A 21,742-nucleotide genomic window follows, 5' to 3' on the forward strand; every position below is an offset into this window, starting at 1 on the left:
TCAATCATACAATCAGAAAGAAACTCTACCTATAATCTAATTTAAGAATACTGAGTATCTAACCATTATGGGGGAAAAACACTATCAGAAGCAACAACAATAACACATATATAAACAGGGAATCTATTCAGAACCCATCTCATATTGTTTAAAAATTTTGTGGTTGAGGATTTCACATATCATAGTACATTAAAGATATTATTTCTTTTACAAAATAAATAGTGTATTTACTTTAGAGATGAGAAAGTCTCTTCTTAGAAAGGTTAACTTGATTGACAGCATAGAATTGGTAAGTGGCAGAAGCAGATTTTAAAAATCAGCTCTGTCTGGCTTCTCTCTCTCTCTCTCTCTCTCTCTCTCTCTCTCTCTCTCTCTCTCCCCCCTATTGTGCTAGACTGCATGTAAAATAGAGTTTATACAAACTGGGAGTTCTGTGAAGTCATGGTCCACATTTTTTACAAGTTTTCCTTGAATGCCTGATTTTCCCTCTTATTTAAATAAAAGGGATGGGTTAATTACTTCTCAACTAATTATTTGATTGATGAAGTAGTACAGGTTGAAAACCTCACAAACTCTGTTACGGTGGAATCTGAATTTGTTTCCTCCATAAAGTGAGTATGATAAAATCAATTTCAACATATTATTGAGAAGATTAAAGGAAATGTAATGTGACAGGCACATACTGGGCACTTAGAAGCTGCTGGAGCCCTTTGTTCCTTCTCGGAATATGTCTTGTGAAAATACATGCTTGATAATATGAGGGAAAGCATCTGGGTTAGATTTATCTAGCTGTAATTTTTGCTTATTTAACAGCTGTTCAGAGTCTGTTAACTAATTAATCAAAATCCTTGACACCACAGAATGGTGATTATATAACATCTATTTTTGTAATCCAAAATATATAATATTATTTATTGTGTCCTTTTTCAAAAGAAGAACAGGGATGATGTCATCAACATGGCAATGCAAGACATCCCCAGAAAAAAACCTCCCCACATTTCACAAATAAAAGGATAAATCTCACTTGCTCAGAACTGTGGAGGATAGTAGAGAATGGAGGATTCTACTAATGCTGAATTAAAGACACAGGAGAATATTGTATAGGAAACTTCCCTCCAGGACCTGCCAGTCATTCCGTGCCACTTAATTGGTCCCATGGAGCTTGGAGTGCCTCAGAGACAGTGGCCCAGATCCCTCCCTACTCCCACCAGGGACAACAATGATAGAACCCCATATATATCCAGGCACAGGGACCCAAATCCACAGAGACCCAGGGTGGAACACAAGCCACCAAGGAGTCTTGCATACAAAAAGGCATCCAGGAGAAAGAGAGAGAGACAGACAGAGACAGAGAGACAGAGACCGACCTTGGTAAAACTGCAACTGCAAAGTGCTGCATTCACTCAATCTAGTTTCTGCTGACTGGACCACCCAAACACAAATGAACTTTTCTGGAGTAATCTACCTTTCTAGGTGGACCCCATCTGGTATCCTGGGGCAGGATAAAATAGTGGGAAAGAAACCAGAGACAGAAAAGTCTCACAAAGAAAATAATGGAGGGGGTAGTAAACTGAACTATTACAAGACAGGAAAGACCCAGAACTGAAATGAGTAAGAAAACAGAGCACTGAGTGGGAGAAAAAATTTCAACACATCACAGGAACTGGGGAGAAAATTTTGCACAAAAAAAACCATCAAGATTCCTGTAAAAAGTACAGAGGAAAGCAAGTTCTCTACTGAAGGTGAAACAATTACACAAAAAGTGAAATCTTAAAGGTGATACCTCATATCCAGGATAAGGATAAGCTGAAGAAGAGCCGAGAAAGTCTGATTAGTTAAACATTTCTAAAGGTCTAGAAAAGGGTTGATCAAGTGTCAAAAAGAGCCTTAACACAAAGCCAATTAACAGTAAAACATTTGACAAGAGTGAAAAACTGACCTGCAGAGTTAAATGAACAAGATAATCAGATGCCTAAAATCAGTAAAAAATTTTAAGCCATACTAAAATACAAGAGGAAATGGCTCAATCAAGGGAACAAATTAAAAATTGAGAGGAGACACAGAATTTGAAACAGAGAAGTTCAAGCAAATCTCACAAATCAATTCAAGGAGATGAAGGAAAAATGCATAAAGAGATAAAGGATATGATAAAATAGAGTATGTGCATAAAGAAGAATTTAAAAGTATGGAAAGAAACATTACAAACATTATGGGATAAATGCACATTAATAGTAATGATTAAAAATACTTTAGAGGCATACAACAGCAGATTTGAACAGACAGAAGAAAAAATACGTGAACTGGAACATAGGACAATCAAACAGACAGAAGAACAGATAGAGAAAAGAATAGAGGGAAGCAGACTTGGCCCACTGGTTAGGGCGTCCGTCTACCACATGGGAGGTCCACGGTTCAAACCCTGGGCCTCTTTGATCCGTGTGCAGCTGGCCCATGCGCAGTGCTGAAGCGCACAAGGAGTGCCATGCCACGCAGGGTGTCCCCTTCGTAGGGGAGCCCCAGGCGCAAGGAGTGTGCCTCATAAGGGGAGTCACCCAGTGCGAAAGAAAGTGCAGCCTGCCCAGGAATGGTGCCGCCCACACGGAGAGCTGACACAACAAGATGACCCAACAAAAGGAAACACAGATTCCCATGCCGCTGACAACAACAGAAGCGGACAAAGAGGACACAGGAAATAGACACAGAGAACAGACAACGGTGGCTGGGGCGGGGGCGGGGGTAAGGGGGAGGGGAGAGATATAAATAAATAAATCTAAAAAAAAAGAAAAGAGTAGAAAAAAATTAGCAGTGTTTCAGGGATTTGAGTAACAGAACAAAGCACAGAAACACACATGCTCTGGGTGTCTCAAAGGAGAAGCGAAAGGAAGAGAGTCAGAAAGAATATTTGAGGAAATAATAGCCAAAAATTTCCCAACTCTTATGAAAGACATAAATATACATGTTCAAGAAAGGCAACATATTATAAATAGAATAAATCTTAATAGACCTAGTCCAACACACATATTAATCAAAATGTCAAATTCCAAAGATAAAGAAAGAATTCTGAAAGCAACAAGAAAAAAGCAATTTGTCACATATAAGGGATCTGCAATGAAACTGTTGAATTCTCATCAGAAACAATGGAAGCAAGAAGGCAGTGGTATGATATATTTCATGTAATGAAAGGGGAAAACTGACAGCCAAAAATTCCTTACCTGATAAAAACTGTCCTTCAAAAATGCAGGAGAGATTAAAATACTTACAGATAAACAGAAACTGAGAAAGTTCCTCAACAAGTGATGTGCCCTACAAGAATTACTAAAGGTAGACAGAAATAGACAGTAGAGAGTCACTTGGAGTAGGTGAAGAAATGTAGATTACCAGTAAGAGTAATTAAAAGGGTAAATGCAAAACTCAATAGTACTGTATTCTCAACATACAACTTTACTTTTTAATTCCTATAAAAGCCTGAATACAACTGAATAAGGAAAGCCATATTTCCTGATACAGACATGCAAAATATATAGTGGTAAAGTGGGACAAAGCAACATAAAGAGGGGAAACAGTGGGATAAGGAAGCAGGGAATATGTATGTGAAGGTAGCTAGAGGGATATCTTTTCAAATTAGTAAGTTATCTATGTAGGTTGTGTAATATAAACCCCAGAGTAACTACAAAGAAAGAATTTTAATAATATACAGAAACAGAAATGAGGAGAGGATCAGTCTGATACATCACAAAAGATGAATTATACAAAAAGGAAGGTTTTAAGAAAAGAAAAGAACCAAAAACTATATGACTCATAAAAATCAAAGGGCAAAGTAAGTACTGAAATAATAATGGTTTAAACTCCCCACTCAAAAGACACAGAGTAGCAGAATGGATAGAAAAGCATAATCCAAGGATGTGTGGTTTACAAGATACTCCCCTTAAACCCACAGACACAAACAGGTTGAGAGTGAAAAGTTGGAAAAAGATGTTCAGTGCAAATAGTAACCAAAAAGAACTGGGATAGCTATACTAATATCGGACAAAACAGGCTTTAAGTCAAAAGTGGTTTTAAGAGACAAAAAATAATACTACATAGTAAAAAAAATGGGCAATCCATTAAGGAGAAATAATAATCAAAAATATTTTTATGCACCTTATCATGGTGCCCCAAAAACATGAGGTAAAAACTGGCAAAACTGAAGGGAGAAAGAAATACCTCTACAATAATAGCTGGATACTTCAATACAACACCATCATCAATAGAAAGAACATCTACATTGAGGATCAATAAGGAAACAAAGGACTTGAATAATATAATAAATGCGCTAGATCTAACAAGCATATACAGAACATTGCATCTCAGAATAGCAGGATATAGATTCTTCTCAACTGCACAGGATCATTCTCCAGGTAGAACACATGTTGTGTCACAAAACATAGTCTCAATAAATTTAAAAAGATTGAAATAATACAAAGCATCATCTCTGACTATATTGGAAAGAAGCTAAAAATCAATAACAGGCAGAGAACTTGAAAATCCACAAGTATATGGAAGTTAAATATACTCTTAAACAATCAATGAGTCTAAGAAGAGATGAGAAAGAAAATCAGTAAATATCCTGAAATGAATGAAAAGGAGAATACAACATATCAAAAGAAAAGGGGAAAATTTATAGCCCTAAGCATTTACATTTAAAAATATATGGAAAGGACTAAAATCAAAGCCTAATTGCACACATGATGGAACTAAGGAAAGAACAGCAAATGAATCCCAAAGCAAGCAGAAGGAAAGAAATAACAAAAATTAGAGCACGAATAAATGAAATCCAAACTAATAAAACAATAGAGAATATTAACAAACCCAAAACTTATGTGAGAGGGGGTATATTACTCCTGATCCCATAAAAATAAAAATAATTACTAAAGGATATTGTAAACAACTGTATACCAACAAATTAGGCAAATTAGATGAAATAGACAAATTCCTAGAAATACCTACACTGATTCTAGAAGAAAGAGAAGACCTCAACAGACCAATTGCAAGTGAAGATAATGAATTAGTCATTATAAACCTCCTAACAAAGAAAGCCCAGGACCAAATGACTTCACAAGTGAAGTCTACCAATCACTCCAAGAAGAATTAACACCCACCCTGCTCAAACTCTTCCAAAAAAATTGAAGAAGAGGGAACACTACTAACTCATCTTATGAGTCTAGCATCACTCTAACACCAAAGCCAGATAAATATACTACATGAAAATTACAGACCAATTTCTCCTATGAGATGCAAAAATCCTCAACAAAATACTTGTGAATCTAATCCACCAGCACATTAAAAGAATTATACACTATGATCAAATGGGTTTTATCCAAGGTAAGCAAGTATGATATGACATAAAGAAATCAATTAATGTAATACACTACATTAAAAAGAGGAAGGGAATAAGTACATGATCATTCCCATTGATGCAGAAAAGACATTTGGCAAAATCCAGCAAACTTTCGTGGTAAAACAACTTCATGAAATAGGAATAGAAGGAAACTTCCTCGACATGATAAAGGGCATATATTAAACACCCACAGCAAACATCATATTAAATGGCGAAACACTGAGCTTTCCCTCTAAGATATGGAACAAAACAAAGATGCCTACTGTCACCACTGTTATACAACATTGTACTGGAAGTTCTACCCAGAGCAGTTAGCAAGAAGAAGAAATAAAAGACATACAAATTGGAAAGAAAAAGTAAAACTTTCAGTATTTACAGATGAATTGAACCTATATGGAAAGTCCCAATAAAACAACAAAGCTACTAGAGCTAATAAATGAATTCAGTAAAGTGGTGGGGTGCAAATCAACATGCAATAATCAGTAGAGTTTCTGTTCACTAGTTATGAGCAATCTGAGGAGGAAATCAAGAAAAAAAAATCCTTTTACAATAGCAACTAAAAGAATAAATATTTTTTCTAAGAATAATTTTAATCAAGGATATAAAGGACTTGCACACAGAAAACTACAAAACATTGCTAAATGAAGTTTTAAATAAAACCTAAATAAATGGAAGGACATTGTGTTCAAGGAATGGAAAATTAAATATCATTAAGATCCTAATTCTACCCAAAATGATTTTCAGGTACAACACAATCTCAAGTAAAATTCTAACAGCCTTCTTTGCAGAAATAGAAAAGCTAATTATCAAATTTATTTGTAAGGATAAGGAGTCTTGAATAGCCAAAATATCTTAAAAAGAAGAACAAAGTTGGAGGACTTATACTTCCTGGTTTAAAAATTTATTACAAAGCCATAGTGCTCAAAATAGCATAGTATTGGCACAACAACAGACATATTGACTAGTAGAATTGAATTGAGGGATCAGAATGAGACCCTCACATCTATGGCAATTGATTTTTGACAAGGGTGCTAAGTCTACTCAATTGGGAAAAATAGTCTCTTCAATAAATGATGCTGGGAGAATTGGATATCCATATACAAAAGAATGAAATTGGACCCCTATTTCACACAATATATAAAAATTAACTCAAAAAGATCAAAGACCTAAATATAAGAATCAGGACTGTAAAACTAGAAAAAAATGTAGGGAAGCATCTTAAGGATCTGGTGGTAGGCAATGATTTCTTAGACTATACAGCACAATAAAGCACAAGTAACAAAAGAAAAAGTAGATAAATGGGATCTCTTCAAGTCAAAAACTTGTCATGAAAGTGAAAAGGAAACCTACTCAATGAGAGAAAGTATTTTGAAACTTCATATCTGATTAGGGTTTAGTATCTAATATATAAAGAAATCCTCTAACTCAATAATAAAAAGACAAGCCAATTACAGAAGAAAAAAAAAGACAACCCAATTGAAAAATGACAAAAGACTTGAATAGACATTTCTCCAAATAGGATGTACAAATGGCTAAATGGTACTTGTAAAGATGCTCAACATCACTAGTTATTAGGGAAATGCAAATCAAAATAATGAGATATTTCGCACTAGGATGGCTACTATTAAAGAAACAGAAAACTAGCAGGGTTGGAGAGGATGGGGAGAAATAGGAGCACTCATTCAATGCCGTTGTAAATGTAAAATCGTGCAGTTGCTGCTGAAGACAGTTTGGACGTTTCTCAGGAAGTTAAGTGTAGAATTTTCATATGATCCAGCAATTCCACTATTATGAATATACTCTGAAGAACTGAAAATGGGGACATGAACAGATATTTGCACACTGATGTTCATAGCGGCATTATTCACAATTGCTAAAAGATGAAAGGAACCCAAGTTTCCATCAACTGATGAATGGATAAACAAAATGCGGTGTATATATACAATGGAATATACATACATACATTATATGTATGCAAACACATACAATGGAATGAAATCCTGATGCATGAGACAACATGGGTGAAAACTGAAGATATTATGCTGAGTGAAATAAGCCAGACACAAAAGGACAAATATTGTATGCTCTCACTCATATAAACTAATTATAATAAGCAAACACATAGAGTTAGAATCTAGAATATAGGTCACCAGGAGATAGATTGTGGTTAGAGAGTGGGAAGCTGATGCATAATTTAGGTTGATTGTAAAGGTTTGGAAATGGATGGTGGTGATAGTAACAGATTATTGTGAGTGTGATTTATGGAACTGAATTATATTGGTGAATATTGTCAAATGTGGAAACCTTAGGTCATTTAATTTCCTAGAAATAAACGTTAAAATACAAAGCGCACAACCGTATAACGCTGTGAACTGTAGCTTATAGTACAAGAATGCTATTTAATGAACTTCAACAAACGTATGATACTAATAGAAGGTATTAGTAATAGGGTGGTGTATGGAAAAAATACACCTAATGTAAATTATGGGCCATAGTTAAAAGTACTATTTTAATAATTCTCATCAATTGTAATGAAAGTAACTAATGTAAAAAAAATTAGTAAAATTCCAAAACTGTGCCATCTTCAATTGCAACAAATATTCTGTACCAATGCAATGTGTTTGTGATGGGGTGGTATATGGGAATCCTGTATGTTATGCATTATTGGTCAATAACTCAGAACTTCTCCAATACAAAAAAAAAAAAATTAAGAAAACCAAACCAAAAAGCGAATGACATAGCACAGCACAGAGATTGCATCTCTCCTTTGGATAGTGGTCCGTTTTGAGGTGAGGAGAAATAAGATTAGGTGTCAGACATATGACTAGATTTCAGTATGTCTTATCATTGGCAAACAGTGGTAAGCAGGAAGCTTTTAATTTAACTTCTTATCTTCCTGGGAAGGATAAATATCCTTACAGACACCTCAAAGAGAAGCAATAGTTCTCTGAGAACCTACAGAAGAAAAAGCCCTCATGTTTTATTGACAATATGTGAAGTCACGAGTGTAAGAATTTGGGGATGGTGGGAATGGTAAGGAAAGAGAATAGGCATCCGTTTCTGTTATTTTACTTTAGTTTGAAACATTGTCACAATATCAAATTTTTGGTTTTACCACATAATAACAGTGACTACATCACATTATTGTTTACTGGTATTTTTATTGAGGTTTTAGCTCATGATTTTACAAGTGATTGTACAGAGCATCTAAGGAAAAAAAGAGAATGAAAAGGTTGTACAAGGAGAAAAAAGCCAATAGATTGAAATCTGGTAAGTGTATATGATAAAGATAATATCATGTGAAAATATGAGAATGCTGACTAAGAGAACAAAGCCTGCAACATCTATATTCTTATTCCAAAAAAGGGAATTTTCTTATCAATGAGAAATAGCTCAATTAGCTCTTAGCTTTTTTAAAATAAACTATTATTTCTTAAATATATATTGAATTAGATTTAATTGGCAAGTGGGAAAATAGCATAGAAAATCTTTTCCAAGTTTTCCTTCTACCTCCAAAGCATTCACAGAAGTCAAATGATGGAAAATTAAGCTGACTCTACAAATGTTGATTTTATAGTTCATAGGCAATGTCAGTGTTAGAACATACAAACGAGACTTCTTTTTAAATGAACACATTTTGATTGTCCACAGCTGTTTCAAGACATAGTGCCTTTTATTATTTAGAATGGTAAAAGAAATCTTTATTCTCAGTTGAGGCATGAAATTCAACTTTAAAGGTTTTTTCCTAATCTTTCTTGATTCATAATGTTATTCAAAGAACACAAGCCATTGTGAAATTGAAGGCATTAAAAAATACTCTAGAGGACTAGGCAGTGGTTAGCATAAGAGGACCCTCTGTCCTAGTCACTGTATCCTGAGTTTCATCCCCAAAACCTCATCTACTTTTAAATAGTTGACACATAAATTTTGTCAAATGTCTTTGGCAGTTAATTGATTTATTTCATATTAGAGACAGGTTCATTTTGCCAGTTTTACTTTCACAAGAATCTGAAGAATACATTTTAAGAAGCTACTTTAGGCCTGGAATTTAAACCCATTTTTTCCCAATGTAGTGTGAATATCTGTGATCTTGGACTATTCCAGATTCATCGCTCTGAGACAAACTTAACTCCTTTAACATGTAAGATCCTCTGATTTTTGACTATCTTTATATCTTTAATGACTTCTCCCTTAGATCTGAGTGGACTGTTCTCATTTCAAAATGATTCAGTCCAAATGACAATGTTATCTAAATTAGATCCTTAGAAGTCTGCTTTACTCTCCTCTTCCTTTAAGCTCATTATTTCAGCATTCTAGAATGGAGGAAGTGTTGGGAATGCTTTTAGAAGCATTTGGATTATGGACTACTTGGATAACACACTATGTGTACAACTGTCTGCAGAATTTTATGAATTGCGTACACTAATTGAAGAGAGGGAGAACTTAGTAATTTTTTTAGCAGTGTAGTTATTTGTTCAGTCTCAATGTAATATTCGTATATATAATGACTTTTCCTATAATATGAAAAGTGCTTGGTTATAAATTACTTTGCACAATGTATATAATTCCAATATAACAGTGATTTAATGTTTATTAGACAGATTGATAAGAAAGCTCTAAAAGATAAAAAGCCACTAATAGTATTAACCATGTTGGTTTACAATAGAGTAAGCAGATTAGAGTGACAGTGAATTGAGGTAAAAGTACTTATATTTAAGAAACATTTATAAAATATTGATGTTTCTTTGAGATAAGGAATAACTACACAAGGAATAGCTAAAGAGAATTAAAAGTGTTTCCTGTGGAATCAGCAGGAAAAAAATATAATATGGGAAACCCTAATTTTACTTTTTTCAACAAATCAGTAGCATTTGACAGTGTTAAGATTTTTATTACTCTAAAGGATTTCATTATTTGTTCCTGGAAATTTTTTCTCTGTAACACTAATTTAGGTTCTGCAATCTCCCCATAAATTTGCCAACTTTTTTCTGCTCTTCTTCTTTTCATACTGTGATTGAAAAGACTTGTTTATCCCAATAGAGGTTTTTCCTTGTACAATCTTCACTGACTTAACTTCTTGACATAAATCAAAGTTCTCCTTTCACATACCTTCTTAAAAATCATATTTTGCATTGAACTTTGAAATACTCTAATGGGACATAAATCAACAAATGAGAAAAATGTGTTTGACATGCTATTAAGAGAGAGAAACATCAAAACAGTTGAAATTAGACATTTGAATCACTTAAAATTGCTAGATGTTAAAGAAGTACCCACTTTTAATTTTTTTAAAAAAGGGAAGAATAGCAATAATTTTATTTGAAATGAAAAGATGAAAAGCCTTAACTACCTGTTCTAATGCAAAAATCACAGTTTGTAATACTTTAAAAACCTTTTTTCTTTACAACCTGTAAATATAGGGAATCAGAGTGTGTAACTGTGCGCAGGTAAGGTTAAAGACTGACTTCCCTTTTAAAGCAAAGAGGAAATAACCAGGGTTACTTAGTAAAAGGAAATGTCTTCTTACGGGCTAAGAAGAAAGAGTTACCAACACTTTTTAACTTCTGCTAGTCTACAAAAAAAAATTTAGATGCTTAGCAATACTTTTCAGATACTTTAAGGACATATTTGCTGATTTAAAAAATTGAATTTATGGTTGAGTTCCATTGAATCTATTTTATGATCTCAAAGAAGCTTCTCATGTAGAACGCATTTGCACAAAAATGCTGCCATAGGCTTATTTTGCAATGTTGCTGCTCCACTTTGTGCTTCCATGTTCCTAATTTACTGAGGTGTAGAAATCTAACACCAGATATATTTAAAGTATCACATAAGAATGCATAGCAAGTATTTATGTAGTGAGTTATTATTATGTTACTAAAAATGAGCTAATTAAATCCTAATAACCTGGTATTCTAGGAAGTTTATACATATTATTTATTTCATATATTTTTATTAGAGAAGGAAGGACATTGGTGCCAGTATTTTCAGATTTTGTTAAAACCACACTAGAGTTTGAATTCCTCTTTTTCTCTCTAAATGTGTATTGACATGGATTGTAATTGTAGTTCTTTTTCAGAAATATTTATGTGGTATCACTTTGCTACAGTGCTAATGGACAACTTTTAAAAATGAATGATTCTATTATTACTAGGGGATGATTATTAATAAGTTTAAGGTTGATCTTTAGACAACCCAGAAACTGTTTTAGCTCTCACTTTTGGATAATGCAGAAAGTCAGCCTGTAATGTTCTTAATGTCAGTTTTTAAAGTTTGCAAATCAGTCACTGGATTTGAACATGTGTAGAGGAAGAGCTAAAGACATTACCTAAAATTAAGTTTACTCTCCTAGATCTTATTAATTCCCTTATATACTTACCTTCATTATGAAAACTTTTGTTGCACCAACTAGTTCAATATTAAAAATAAAAACCACTAAATCTTAAAGATCCTTTCATCAATACTTTAGCATTTGCAGATTAATGGGGATTTTAAAAATAATGATAATGAAATACATTATAATTGGTTTAGAGGCACTGTGTATTTTCCCCAGGAAGTGAAGAATATTTCCATTATCTGCATCTGATTAATACATTTCCTTAATTACTTTCACTTCAAGATAATTGTTCTCATTAGGTTCTTTTTGGTCATTATGATTATTTTAGTCATTATTATTATACTCCAGTATTTTTAATAGAGTAGAAATGCCTATAAAATGTAAATGGAATTCCAACTTACTTCTCTTTCGCAATTTTAGATTTCTCCATAAATATTATCAATTAGGAATATAGGCTTTGCAATAATCAGTTTCTCAGTAAACATGTGATCTATTAGCTACCTAATATCCTTATGAAGTATGATGTGAACAAGAATTTAAAAGTGAAAAAAAATCAAGAAGTGTACAATGTCACAAAAATATTATTTTCCTAGGAAAAAATTGGTTTTGCTTACTGTCATAACTTCTACTTCCAGCAGACCCCAAGAATTATGTGGTATATGTATAGTGTGTCTTTTTCATAGCAATTTACTTCTTAATGGGAAATCAGGTAAATGCATCAGAAATATGCAGATAATTAGGTCATGCATGTCACAGGTAATTGAAAAACAAGTGTCAACAAAAGTGGTAAAAATGAGAAAAATTTAAAAATTATTAGTTCATCAGTAGTTCTATAGGAAAATGCATGTGAAAAATTAAAAAAAATCAAGGTCAGGAATCCAGCCTCTTACTAGTATAAATAGGACTAAATGAATACATGTTAGATATAAACATTTTTTTAGTGAAATGTAAGCATAATTAACTCCTTTATCCACCATTTTGTTTTTAGTATGATCATATAAAACTTGGAGGAACATTCTCTTCCTGTGAAAGTCTTTGGGATCTTAAGTCTCTTTGAAAGCACATCAAATATGATGCAAGAGAGTTAAAAAATCTCACCCTTTTGTCTTGATCAAGAGCTTGGTAGTAACTGATAGTATGGAATTGTCTTCTGCACCAGTTTATGTATTTGAAGAGAATTCAAGTGACCTTTCTTCAATTTGGTCTATGTAGAGCTGGGATGGCTACCTTCTTCAAATTTCCAAATAACAAAACACAAAAGATAATGGGCAGGGAGGTAGTAATATCAGAATATCAGAATTGGCAGCATCAGCAACCTGAATTGAGGTAGTATCCCCATTGTTTTATGAAACTAGCTTCTGATTGGTGGACATGCTTTCATACAGATTACTGTTAGATAGGCAAAACAAGCATAGTTTTATAATCTACAAACCACATTTATGTTTAGGAAATTACCTTAACCTGGTCTAAACGGGGTTCTTTCATTGCCAAATGTATTCTATGCATCTGATGGGCTAAACATCTCTTGTCATAGTGTGAGCTGAGAAAAGATAATTACTATGAAAGCTTGTGGATCTCCTCCCAATTAAAGACTACGCATAGACTTAAATACTCATGTCAACTGACTAAAATGAAAAGATTCATTATTTTGAGGTGATATTAAGGTTATGAAATACTGTGGCCCAGAACAGATTTATTTTTTGTCATATTTTAAAACAATAGGCATATTATTATTATCTAAACTGCTCTTCTCATCTTGATTTAAGAAATTCATATATTGGTGGGTCACGCTTAGATTGAAGTAAAATAATGAAAATACCAGATGTAAAATAACACAAGAGAAATTATAACTTGGCAAATTCATTCTAACCTTGCCCTAGGAGTGGTTCCATGCTTGACTATTGCTGGCAAACTCTCTGCATGAGTTGGGAATCTGTAAAGTTTCTGTGCAACGAATTTTCTTTTCACCATTTCTCCCATTACAGAACAAGAAAAAAACTACCACAAAAAAATATTGATAAAATTTATATTGTTTTTGCCATAATTCTTACAGGCTTAGCCAAGTGAATTTAAATTTCTAAAATAAAAGTGGAAGTTCTAAAATTAAAGGAGGAACATATATTAATGACACCCATCCAAATCTATACTTAAAATTGAGGCTGGCTTTTATAAGCACATAGTAAGTACAGCTGATTATATAATAAGCACATAGTGAACTATTTATTAACCTGTTTGAAATTAAGTTATGCATCTTATTTCAGCCTACACAAGCATTCCCATCTCATTTTTCTGATTTACTTTATCTGCCAAAACTGTATAATTTTTGTGCTTAGGTTGTTCATCGAAGGAGATTCATTTCTTTTACATGGCTCATTTGGGCCACAGAGGATTAGCAAACTTTAAATATTGAAAACAGAAGGGAAGAAAGGCAAGAAAAAAAGAAAAGAATTAAATATATAGTACATCATCGATACAGTATCTTCTAAATCTCAATCAGTTGTTTATTGGTTGGCAAACAAGTTTCACTTTTACAACAAATATTAGTAATGAGGTCATCCAACTTTGAGACCATACAAAATGGATCATAAATTTAAAAAAAAAATTATATGTGCTGCTAATTTACCTCTTGTATTTCTACATTACTTAAAATCCTGTCGAATAAATAATTTTTCTTGTTATTAAACAGAAGACTTTTAAAAAATCACTTCAAAATAATTTGACCTTTAAATCTTATTATGAGGGAGTGAATTTCATTTAAAAGTTGGTAGTGCAGTTGCCCACTTGGATATTAGACTGAGCATTCAGCACTTTAATGCCTATGGGATACCATTTTTTTGGTTTTGTTTTTTTTTTTCACATGCAGAAGCCCCACTAGTTCACTATAGACACCTCCTGACTTCTAGAATCATAGCTACTGTCTTGGTGATGAACTGCTTGCCAAATATGCTTTGCATTACAACAGATGTGCACTATAAACATAAACATTTGTCCTGCTCTAATTTGCAAAAAAAAAAAAAAAAAAAAGACGCTGTTGGAAATATTCTGACTGAATAAAGATATATAGTGAGGGAAGAATGTCTAATTTTATTTATTTTATTTTTTTGTAAAAAATAATTTGTTTGCATTACTAGAAAATGATTCTTATAAAGTGATATTTATTTATTTTTTGCCAGGTGAAATTTTAAAGAAAAAAAGGTAAAAAAAAAAAAATAGAAGGAGAAGGAAGGGAGGAAGCAAGAAAGGAAGGAAGAAAGAAAAGGAAAGGAAAAGGAAAGAAGAAAGGAAGGAAACTGCTCTCTTACTGGTAGACAAACTTGCAAGACCAGCACGAAAGAAAAAAAAAACTTTTTTTTTTCCACTACAATAACAGGACTCAAATTCTGGAGGAACAGAAAGCAGACTATATGTGCAATGCTAGTATCTGTACATACATAGAAATTGTTCGTTTTTTTCTGCCATTAGTTTTATCATCAGTTAATACAGCAAACCATAAAATATGCATTTAGCATACAATTCTAGAATTCCCCTCCATTTCATTATTTATTTTGCTGTTTTACTTTGTTTTCACAGCTATTCCCGCTGTGGTGAAATCAGGTCGTGAGTGACCAAAACCACTGTGTGACAGAGTTTTGCTTTGCTTTTATGTTGTTTGTGCAGCACTCCAATCTAGATGCAGCATTGTTACTAATTTCAAACAACTGTTCTGGCCTTTTAAAAATCAGGTCCTTGTAATTATAGTAACAGAGCATCAGAGATGTTAAAACAAACACAACATAATTCAACATGGCCACAATGAGTGCCATTTTCTTCATATCCCGTTCATTAACATAATGAAGTCTCCATCAGAGGGGGAAAGGGACAGGAAAGGACAGGGCACAGGGGAATTTCAGCAGTTATCTTTCTCCCCTGGGTTGGCCTAAAAATCCCAGTTAAAAAAAAAAAAGTCTGAAAGTTTGTGTTTTTCTAGAACAGCATAAAGATTCAGGAGTACACACATTACCACTGGTTATATAAATTCGGAACAGTCAACCAGGTGTTAGCAGTTGTGTTGGTTTAAATTTCTGTGTAACCTTCTATAGACTAGTGATCAAATGAGCAGGTCCTTTTGAACTTCCCTCTGGAGGGGTCCCATCTTTGTTCGGAGGAACTATAAATCCATCGCTGCTGCCGCGACCTAACTGGTAGTAAGTGTGCAGCTGATGGACGTGGTTTCTGGAGCCTAAATTTGGCATGCTTTTGTAGTAAACATCTTCGGCATCACCACTTTTGGCCGGTGGGGGGTCGGTCTGGGTGCTGGTGGTCACGCTCTCCGCGGCGGGCACACCAGCCAGGGCCGGCATGCTGGTGTACAGAGAGTCCCTGTGGGGCGACTGGAGGTCTTCCGTGTGCTCGTTGGTTAGCAAAGGGAAAAAGCTCTCACTGTGGTCTTGGGGGATCCGCCTTCTGGTGTAATGGTGTGGCTGGTGGTTCTCTGTGGAGTAAACTCTAGGGGGCAGCAAAGGCGCATCCGATTCCTCATGAATGAGTTCCAGGCCCAAACTCTCCTCGTGATTGAAGGAGGTGGCGTCGTCCAGGACGATGGCGTCATCCTCGCTCCCGCTGCCGAGGTTATTCACCAGCTTGTTCATCAGATTCCTGTTCTGTTCGCTGGAGCGATCGTGGTTGTTCAGGTAAGAAGGGATGTAGTTGGAAGTGAGTTCCTTCAGAATCTTTTTCTCGAGGGCGGTCTCATTATGGGTATAGCCACGGTCTATGATTTGCACACAGTTGCTCAGGTATTCGCTGCTGGCAATACTGTAACTATTGCCATGGTTACCATTCAGTGGTAGAGTATCCATGACACTTGTATCCCTGGCATTGTTCAGAAGCCCCTCTGAAAAAGATTACAAAACACTATGACATTTATATCCAACAGACCATAGAACATACACACAAACACAAAACCACAAACATTCATCAACTATGAAATATGTATAAATTGCTAGCATTTTTATTTCAGTATGAAATGTTCATAAAGAAAAAATAATAAATATATATGCACATCTATATACGGATACATATATATTTGGACAATTTATATAAATCTAAAATATATTAATATTTAAACTTAAAAGAAAAAAAATGATGTTTACAATTTCCACACAAATATTACCTGATATTACTTGAAATATATTTGCTTAAAACTTAGAAAAAAATAATGCAAAATTTTGGTGTAGTCATTTATAGCTTTCAATTTATACACATCAAATTCAACTAAATAATCCATTACTGTTAATTTTATATATTGTTTAACATTGAAATAGCTGTAATATTAACATAATTCATGTGTGGTACTTTGCATATTGGTCGAAAGTAAAAAGAATCAAACAGTTTCTATTAATTTGATATATAATTTTGTAAAATAAACCCTAAAAAATATCCTGCATACATAACCACAAAAGGATTATGTTAAATTTGATCAGACTGATGTAGGCATGAAATAATGCTTAGTCAACTAGATGGCACATTGAAAAAATTACTTACATATAGGAATGTGGAAAACAAAAAAAATTTAGATTTAATTTCTAATTTTTTTCGGTTATAGGCACTTTGATTCTTATATATTAACTCATGATTGTTTAGGGTTATTAGGTAATAGCATTACCTAAAAGAATGTGTAACAATATCAAGGATCTGATAAGTAAAAACATAATGCCAGTATTAAAGGTATCATTTCATAATGGGTGATAACTTCGTGTGTTTATTAAACTTTGGGCTTAAAAGGGGATCAACAATCTATTTTGGGGAGAAATAGCTGCAATGAAATAAATTTGACCACGTGCTTCTTCAAGGTTTAAGCATTCCCTTGAATGTACAGAAATCCAAGAATCTATAATAGTTTCATAAATCACTTCAAATACAATCACAAAAGAAGGGAAAAAAAAAACACAAACATTTAACCAATGCTGGTAATTAAGAAAAGGTGTTTCTTTACAAAAAAACACTTAATTTTAGAAATCTAAGGAAACTTCTCAATACATTGCTAACTTGTGAAAATACAGCATTCATTCTATATCTGTGATGAAGTTATTTTTATCAAAACTGAACTAGTTCATTGCTAGTTTTAATAAAGTGTTCCAAATATGTCAATTTCTACATGGACTTCTTAAATACACTTTGTAGTCAATAAAACAGTTTTCAAAAACAGCCATGCATAAACTGCATTAAAAAGGAGCCATCACAGACATAGGGTGAAGAGATTTATTTTCATGTTAGTATTTATTTTATAGACAAATCCACAATGTTAATAAAAAGTAAAAGTAAATGCTTTTTAAAGGGCTGTATGCAATGGGTGATTGCTGCTGCAGAGGTTGCTATGGTATGCGTGATGCTTATGATTGGGTGACTGATGCATTGAAACATATTTATTATTTCTGTTGTCAATGCATTAGGTACAGGCTGAGAACTGTCAGAGTAAAGTAAAGCAGTTATGTTGCATGTGACACATTTTTATGATGAATGTACTAATAAAAATTAAAAGTTTATGAATTACTTAGCAAAAATAAATGCTTAATTTAAAAACAATTTAACTCACACGAACAATTACATGAGACTTAATTATGTTGATTATGTGACACAATAAAAGAATCAGACAACAAAAGCGTCTAATCTCTATTAACATATATTTATAAGTTGATTCATAGGCTCTTTAGATTTAAAAATGTGAGATGAACTGTTTTTAATAACTACATCATCTATTTGTGATGCAATAAAAGTGAACTAAAAAAAATTACATTTGATATGCAATGTTTAGCTTTACTCCCATACTTGTCTCTCTGTAGGGCTCTAAACGACAGCATGAAGAAAAGGAAAGAAAAAACAACAAGTAAGCTTACAGCGACAGTAGAAGAAACATGAGTAAAAAGCAAATTGATGATATGCAGAAAAAAGAGTCAAAGGAAATAATTTCCACTGCCCCAAAATTCATGAGTCTGTGTTACGTGGTTTTTCATAATTAAAAATACTGAAATGTTAGTCAGAAAATAAGAAAATCCCTTAAGAAATGCAAATAAAATGAGTCTTTAATAAGCATTTCTACAGTTTGTAAATTTCAAGCAAATACACATTTTAAAGTTAAGATTATCACACAAACCTAGGACGTTAAAAATTTGAGGGCAAGTCATGACTATTTCCACAACTTTATTTCAATATTATATATACCTATGTGTGCTAGAACAATCTTGCTTCTAAGGAAAGTTACTTAATTTTTAAATTTGCCAGTAAACTTTTAGACTTTACTTTAGCGTGTATATTGAGAGAAAACCACAAGTTGAAGCTTTTCATAATTGTGTTTTCCCCCTTATGAATCTTTCATTTTCCTGTGCAAAGTTAGTTTTCTTCCATAATACTTATAAAAAGGTTTATTATTTGTAAGCAATACAATATATACTAGAGCTAATATCCAAAAGTTGTGTAACTATGGAGGAAAAAAAAGGTTAAATCAGATTATTATTCTGTATAAAGAAAATATAAGAGGAAAAAAATCCATTATTAATATCAGGCTTTCTTCTGGATTGTTGCATACTCTTAAGCAAGCAAACATTTTTAGAGTTATGTTTTAAAAACACACACACACAAAACCCTAGCAAAATTATTTTAAAAACCAACAAACTCTTAATTAAATCAGGCCAGAAGAATATTTCTTGCTGATTTTTTTTACAGAAAAGGTAAAATATCACAAAACAAAAAATAGTTAATTACTTGAGCCAGATCATTTCAAGAGGTTCCAACTTATTATAATTTAACTATTGCATTTAATAGACAGTTTTTGTACTTTAAATTTGACTTGATTTTCAGCAAAAAAGCTAACAGTATTTCAAAATGCAGAGGGAATCTGCAAAATTCAGAGGATTCAAATAGCTTGAAGAAAAGGGCCAAACCTGGATAGCAACAGATGGCAATCATAGATTCATTAAGGCTCCTGCTTAAATGAGAGAATTTTAGAACTGGCCAGTGTATGAAATTAATGAAGTTCAAATTTTTCCTTTCAGAGATGAGGAAACTGCAGCCTAGAGAGGGTGAGTCTAATCTAAGGCCACCCTGTTAATACTGGTAGAGCTGAGATCAGAAGGGGAGTATCAGACTTCCTCTGTACACAGTTACCTCCTCTTCTCATCTGCCTGAGGCTCTGAAATCCATAACAGAATATTTATTTATGCACTTAACAATATAATCTTCTAGCCTTACCACCTAGAATATATTCTTCAGTATATCTATCCTATCCTTTGGATATATGTCTTTCCTTAAAGTTTTGGAATATATAATTAAATTACTTTAAAGTATAAATTATTTTCATAAAATCATGACTTTCTCTGTGTTATATTTTGTTGACAAGTTTATCTATAATGAAACTTATTTTGCAAAAATTGAATTCTCCAATACCAACAAGCAATGTTTCAGAAATTCTTGTTGCCTGAAATTCTATAAATTTCCACAGACAGAATATAGATTAAATATAAAGAAGGTATATTATCCATCTTTATTCCTACCTCTACATGCATCAGTAACATTATAAACACATCTTTACATATTTTAAATAAAGGCATTACAAACAAGAATAGTTACTTTAAATCTGAATGCTGATATGCCTGGATGGCATTGGTGCAACTGAATTAGAGGACCCACAGAACAGAATCCAGTGGTAATTCAACAGAAACCGCTCCAGTACATACCGAGCCACCTATATTTCATGTAAGATTTCACCTTGCCAGTAAGAATATAAGTGCATTCATCTGAAAGCATAAGATTAGTAGCAATATGACAATCACCAAGATTTTTTTTGTCAAGGTAAAAAAAATTATTTTCAGCACTACCATAGTTTTTAACATCTAAAAAAATTGAACCATAAAGTAGTTGAACAACAACACTTATGACTCTGAAAAACACTAATAAAATTATTTATCTTTTTAAGAAATATAATTTATTGGAATAAAAATCAGATCCCTCCAGAAGAGTCCTTCTTTGTGTATTTATTAAAAATCTTTATAGCAATATCTAAAGTTGAATTCTACAGAAATAAAACATTATTTTTTGCATTGTGAGAATTTTGAATTGATAGAATTTATAGACATGTTCAATCCTTAGAGAAATCCCCTAATTTAGGCCACCAATTAAAATAAGATGAGTAGGTAGAAACTATTTTAGAAAAGCAACATAGATTAACTATCATTACTTCTTCATCAAATAAGAAATTAGAAACTATATACTAATGACCAGAAAAAGCTAAACAAAATGTGATCCAAATTTATTACTTGTTTTAAAATAATTACCAACTACTTTTTTCTGTAAGGTGACTAATATGGAATAGATTTAGTTTTCAGGTATGGACGCAGATCATTTAACATAATTTCAAACTTATTCTGAAATACTTATAATGACATCATTACTTTCGACTTGGCTTAAGGAAAATTAAGGGGGGGAGCAGGTGGGGTGGACAAAAACAAGCTTTTATAAGATCTACTAAATGTAGATCTACTTAAATGTTCTTCTATAAGATCTACTAAGATGTTCTCCTGCAAAACTACAACTGGTGTATTGTGTAATGGACATTTCGTTGAATGCTACATTAAAATAAGGACATTGACAAATGAGAGGCAATTTAGAGAGGGGTAGTCATGAAAGACCCATAAATCTCATAGTGATTGCATTGAGGTTTTGCTGGGAATATGGAAGATTAAAAAAGATGGGTTGACTGCTTTCAAATATTTAAAGACTGACACACATACCAGAAGAAGGCTTTGCTCTACTTTAGCTTAGAGGGCAAACCTAAGTGTTATGGCTAGAGGTAAATTTTGGCTCAGTAGAAGAAAACAACATAAATAAGTGGAGCTGACAAAAGAATATAAGAAATCCTGGGCTCTGTTAGAGGAAATATTTTAATGTTAGCAGTGTTGCAAAAAGGAGTCTTGAGCTATATGGGAAGTCAGTTTCAACAAGCTCTACCACTTCTTTTCATTATAAAAGTCTGTGATTCTTAGACATAACCTTGA

At 33.1% G+C, this 21,742-nt stretch overlaps 1 protein-coding gene across 50 annotated transcripts in view; it reads right to left on the bottom strand.

Annotated features, from left to right (window-relative positions):
• Positions 1 to 8,518: 8,518 nt before the first annotated feature.
• The window catches only part of ADGRL3 (adhesion G protein-coupled receptor L3), an 845,015-nt gene continuing 831,791 nt past the window's right edge, over positions 8,519 to 21,742 (bottom strand). For 33 of the 50 annotated variants that reach the window (XM_058297941.1, XM_071216369.1, XM_058297901.1 and 30 more), the window contains one exon: positions 8,519 to 16,587. In XM_058297941.1, coding sequence (XP_058153924.1) covers positions 15,788 to 16,587 — 800 coding nt within the window. In that variant the 3' untranslated portion in view covers positions 8,519 to 15,787. Of the gene's footprint in view, positions 16,588 to 18,487; positions 18,540 to 21,742 lie in introns of all 50 variants that reach the window. The other 17 variants (XM_058297993.2, XM_058298021.2, XM_058297990.2 and 14 more) reach the window with 3 other exon arrangements.

This window comes from Dasypus novemcinctus, chromosome 1 (genome assembly GCF_030445035.2).
Source record: "Dasypus novemcinctus isolate mDasNov1 chromosome 1, mDasNov1.1.hap2, whole genome shotgun sequence".
In the NCBI taxonomy this organism is placed as follows: domain Eukaryota; kingdom Metazoa; phylum Chordata; class Mammalia; order Cingulata; family Dasypodidae; genus Dasypus; species Dasypus novemcinctus.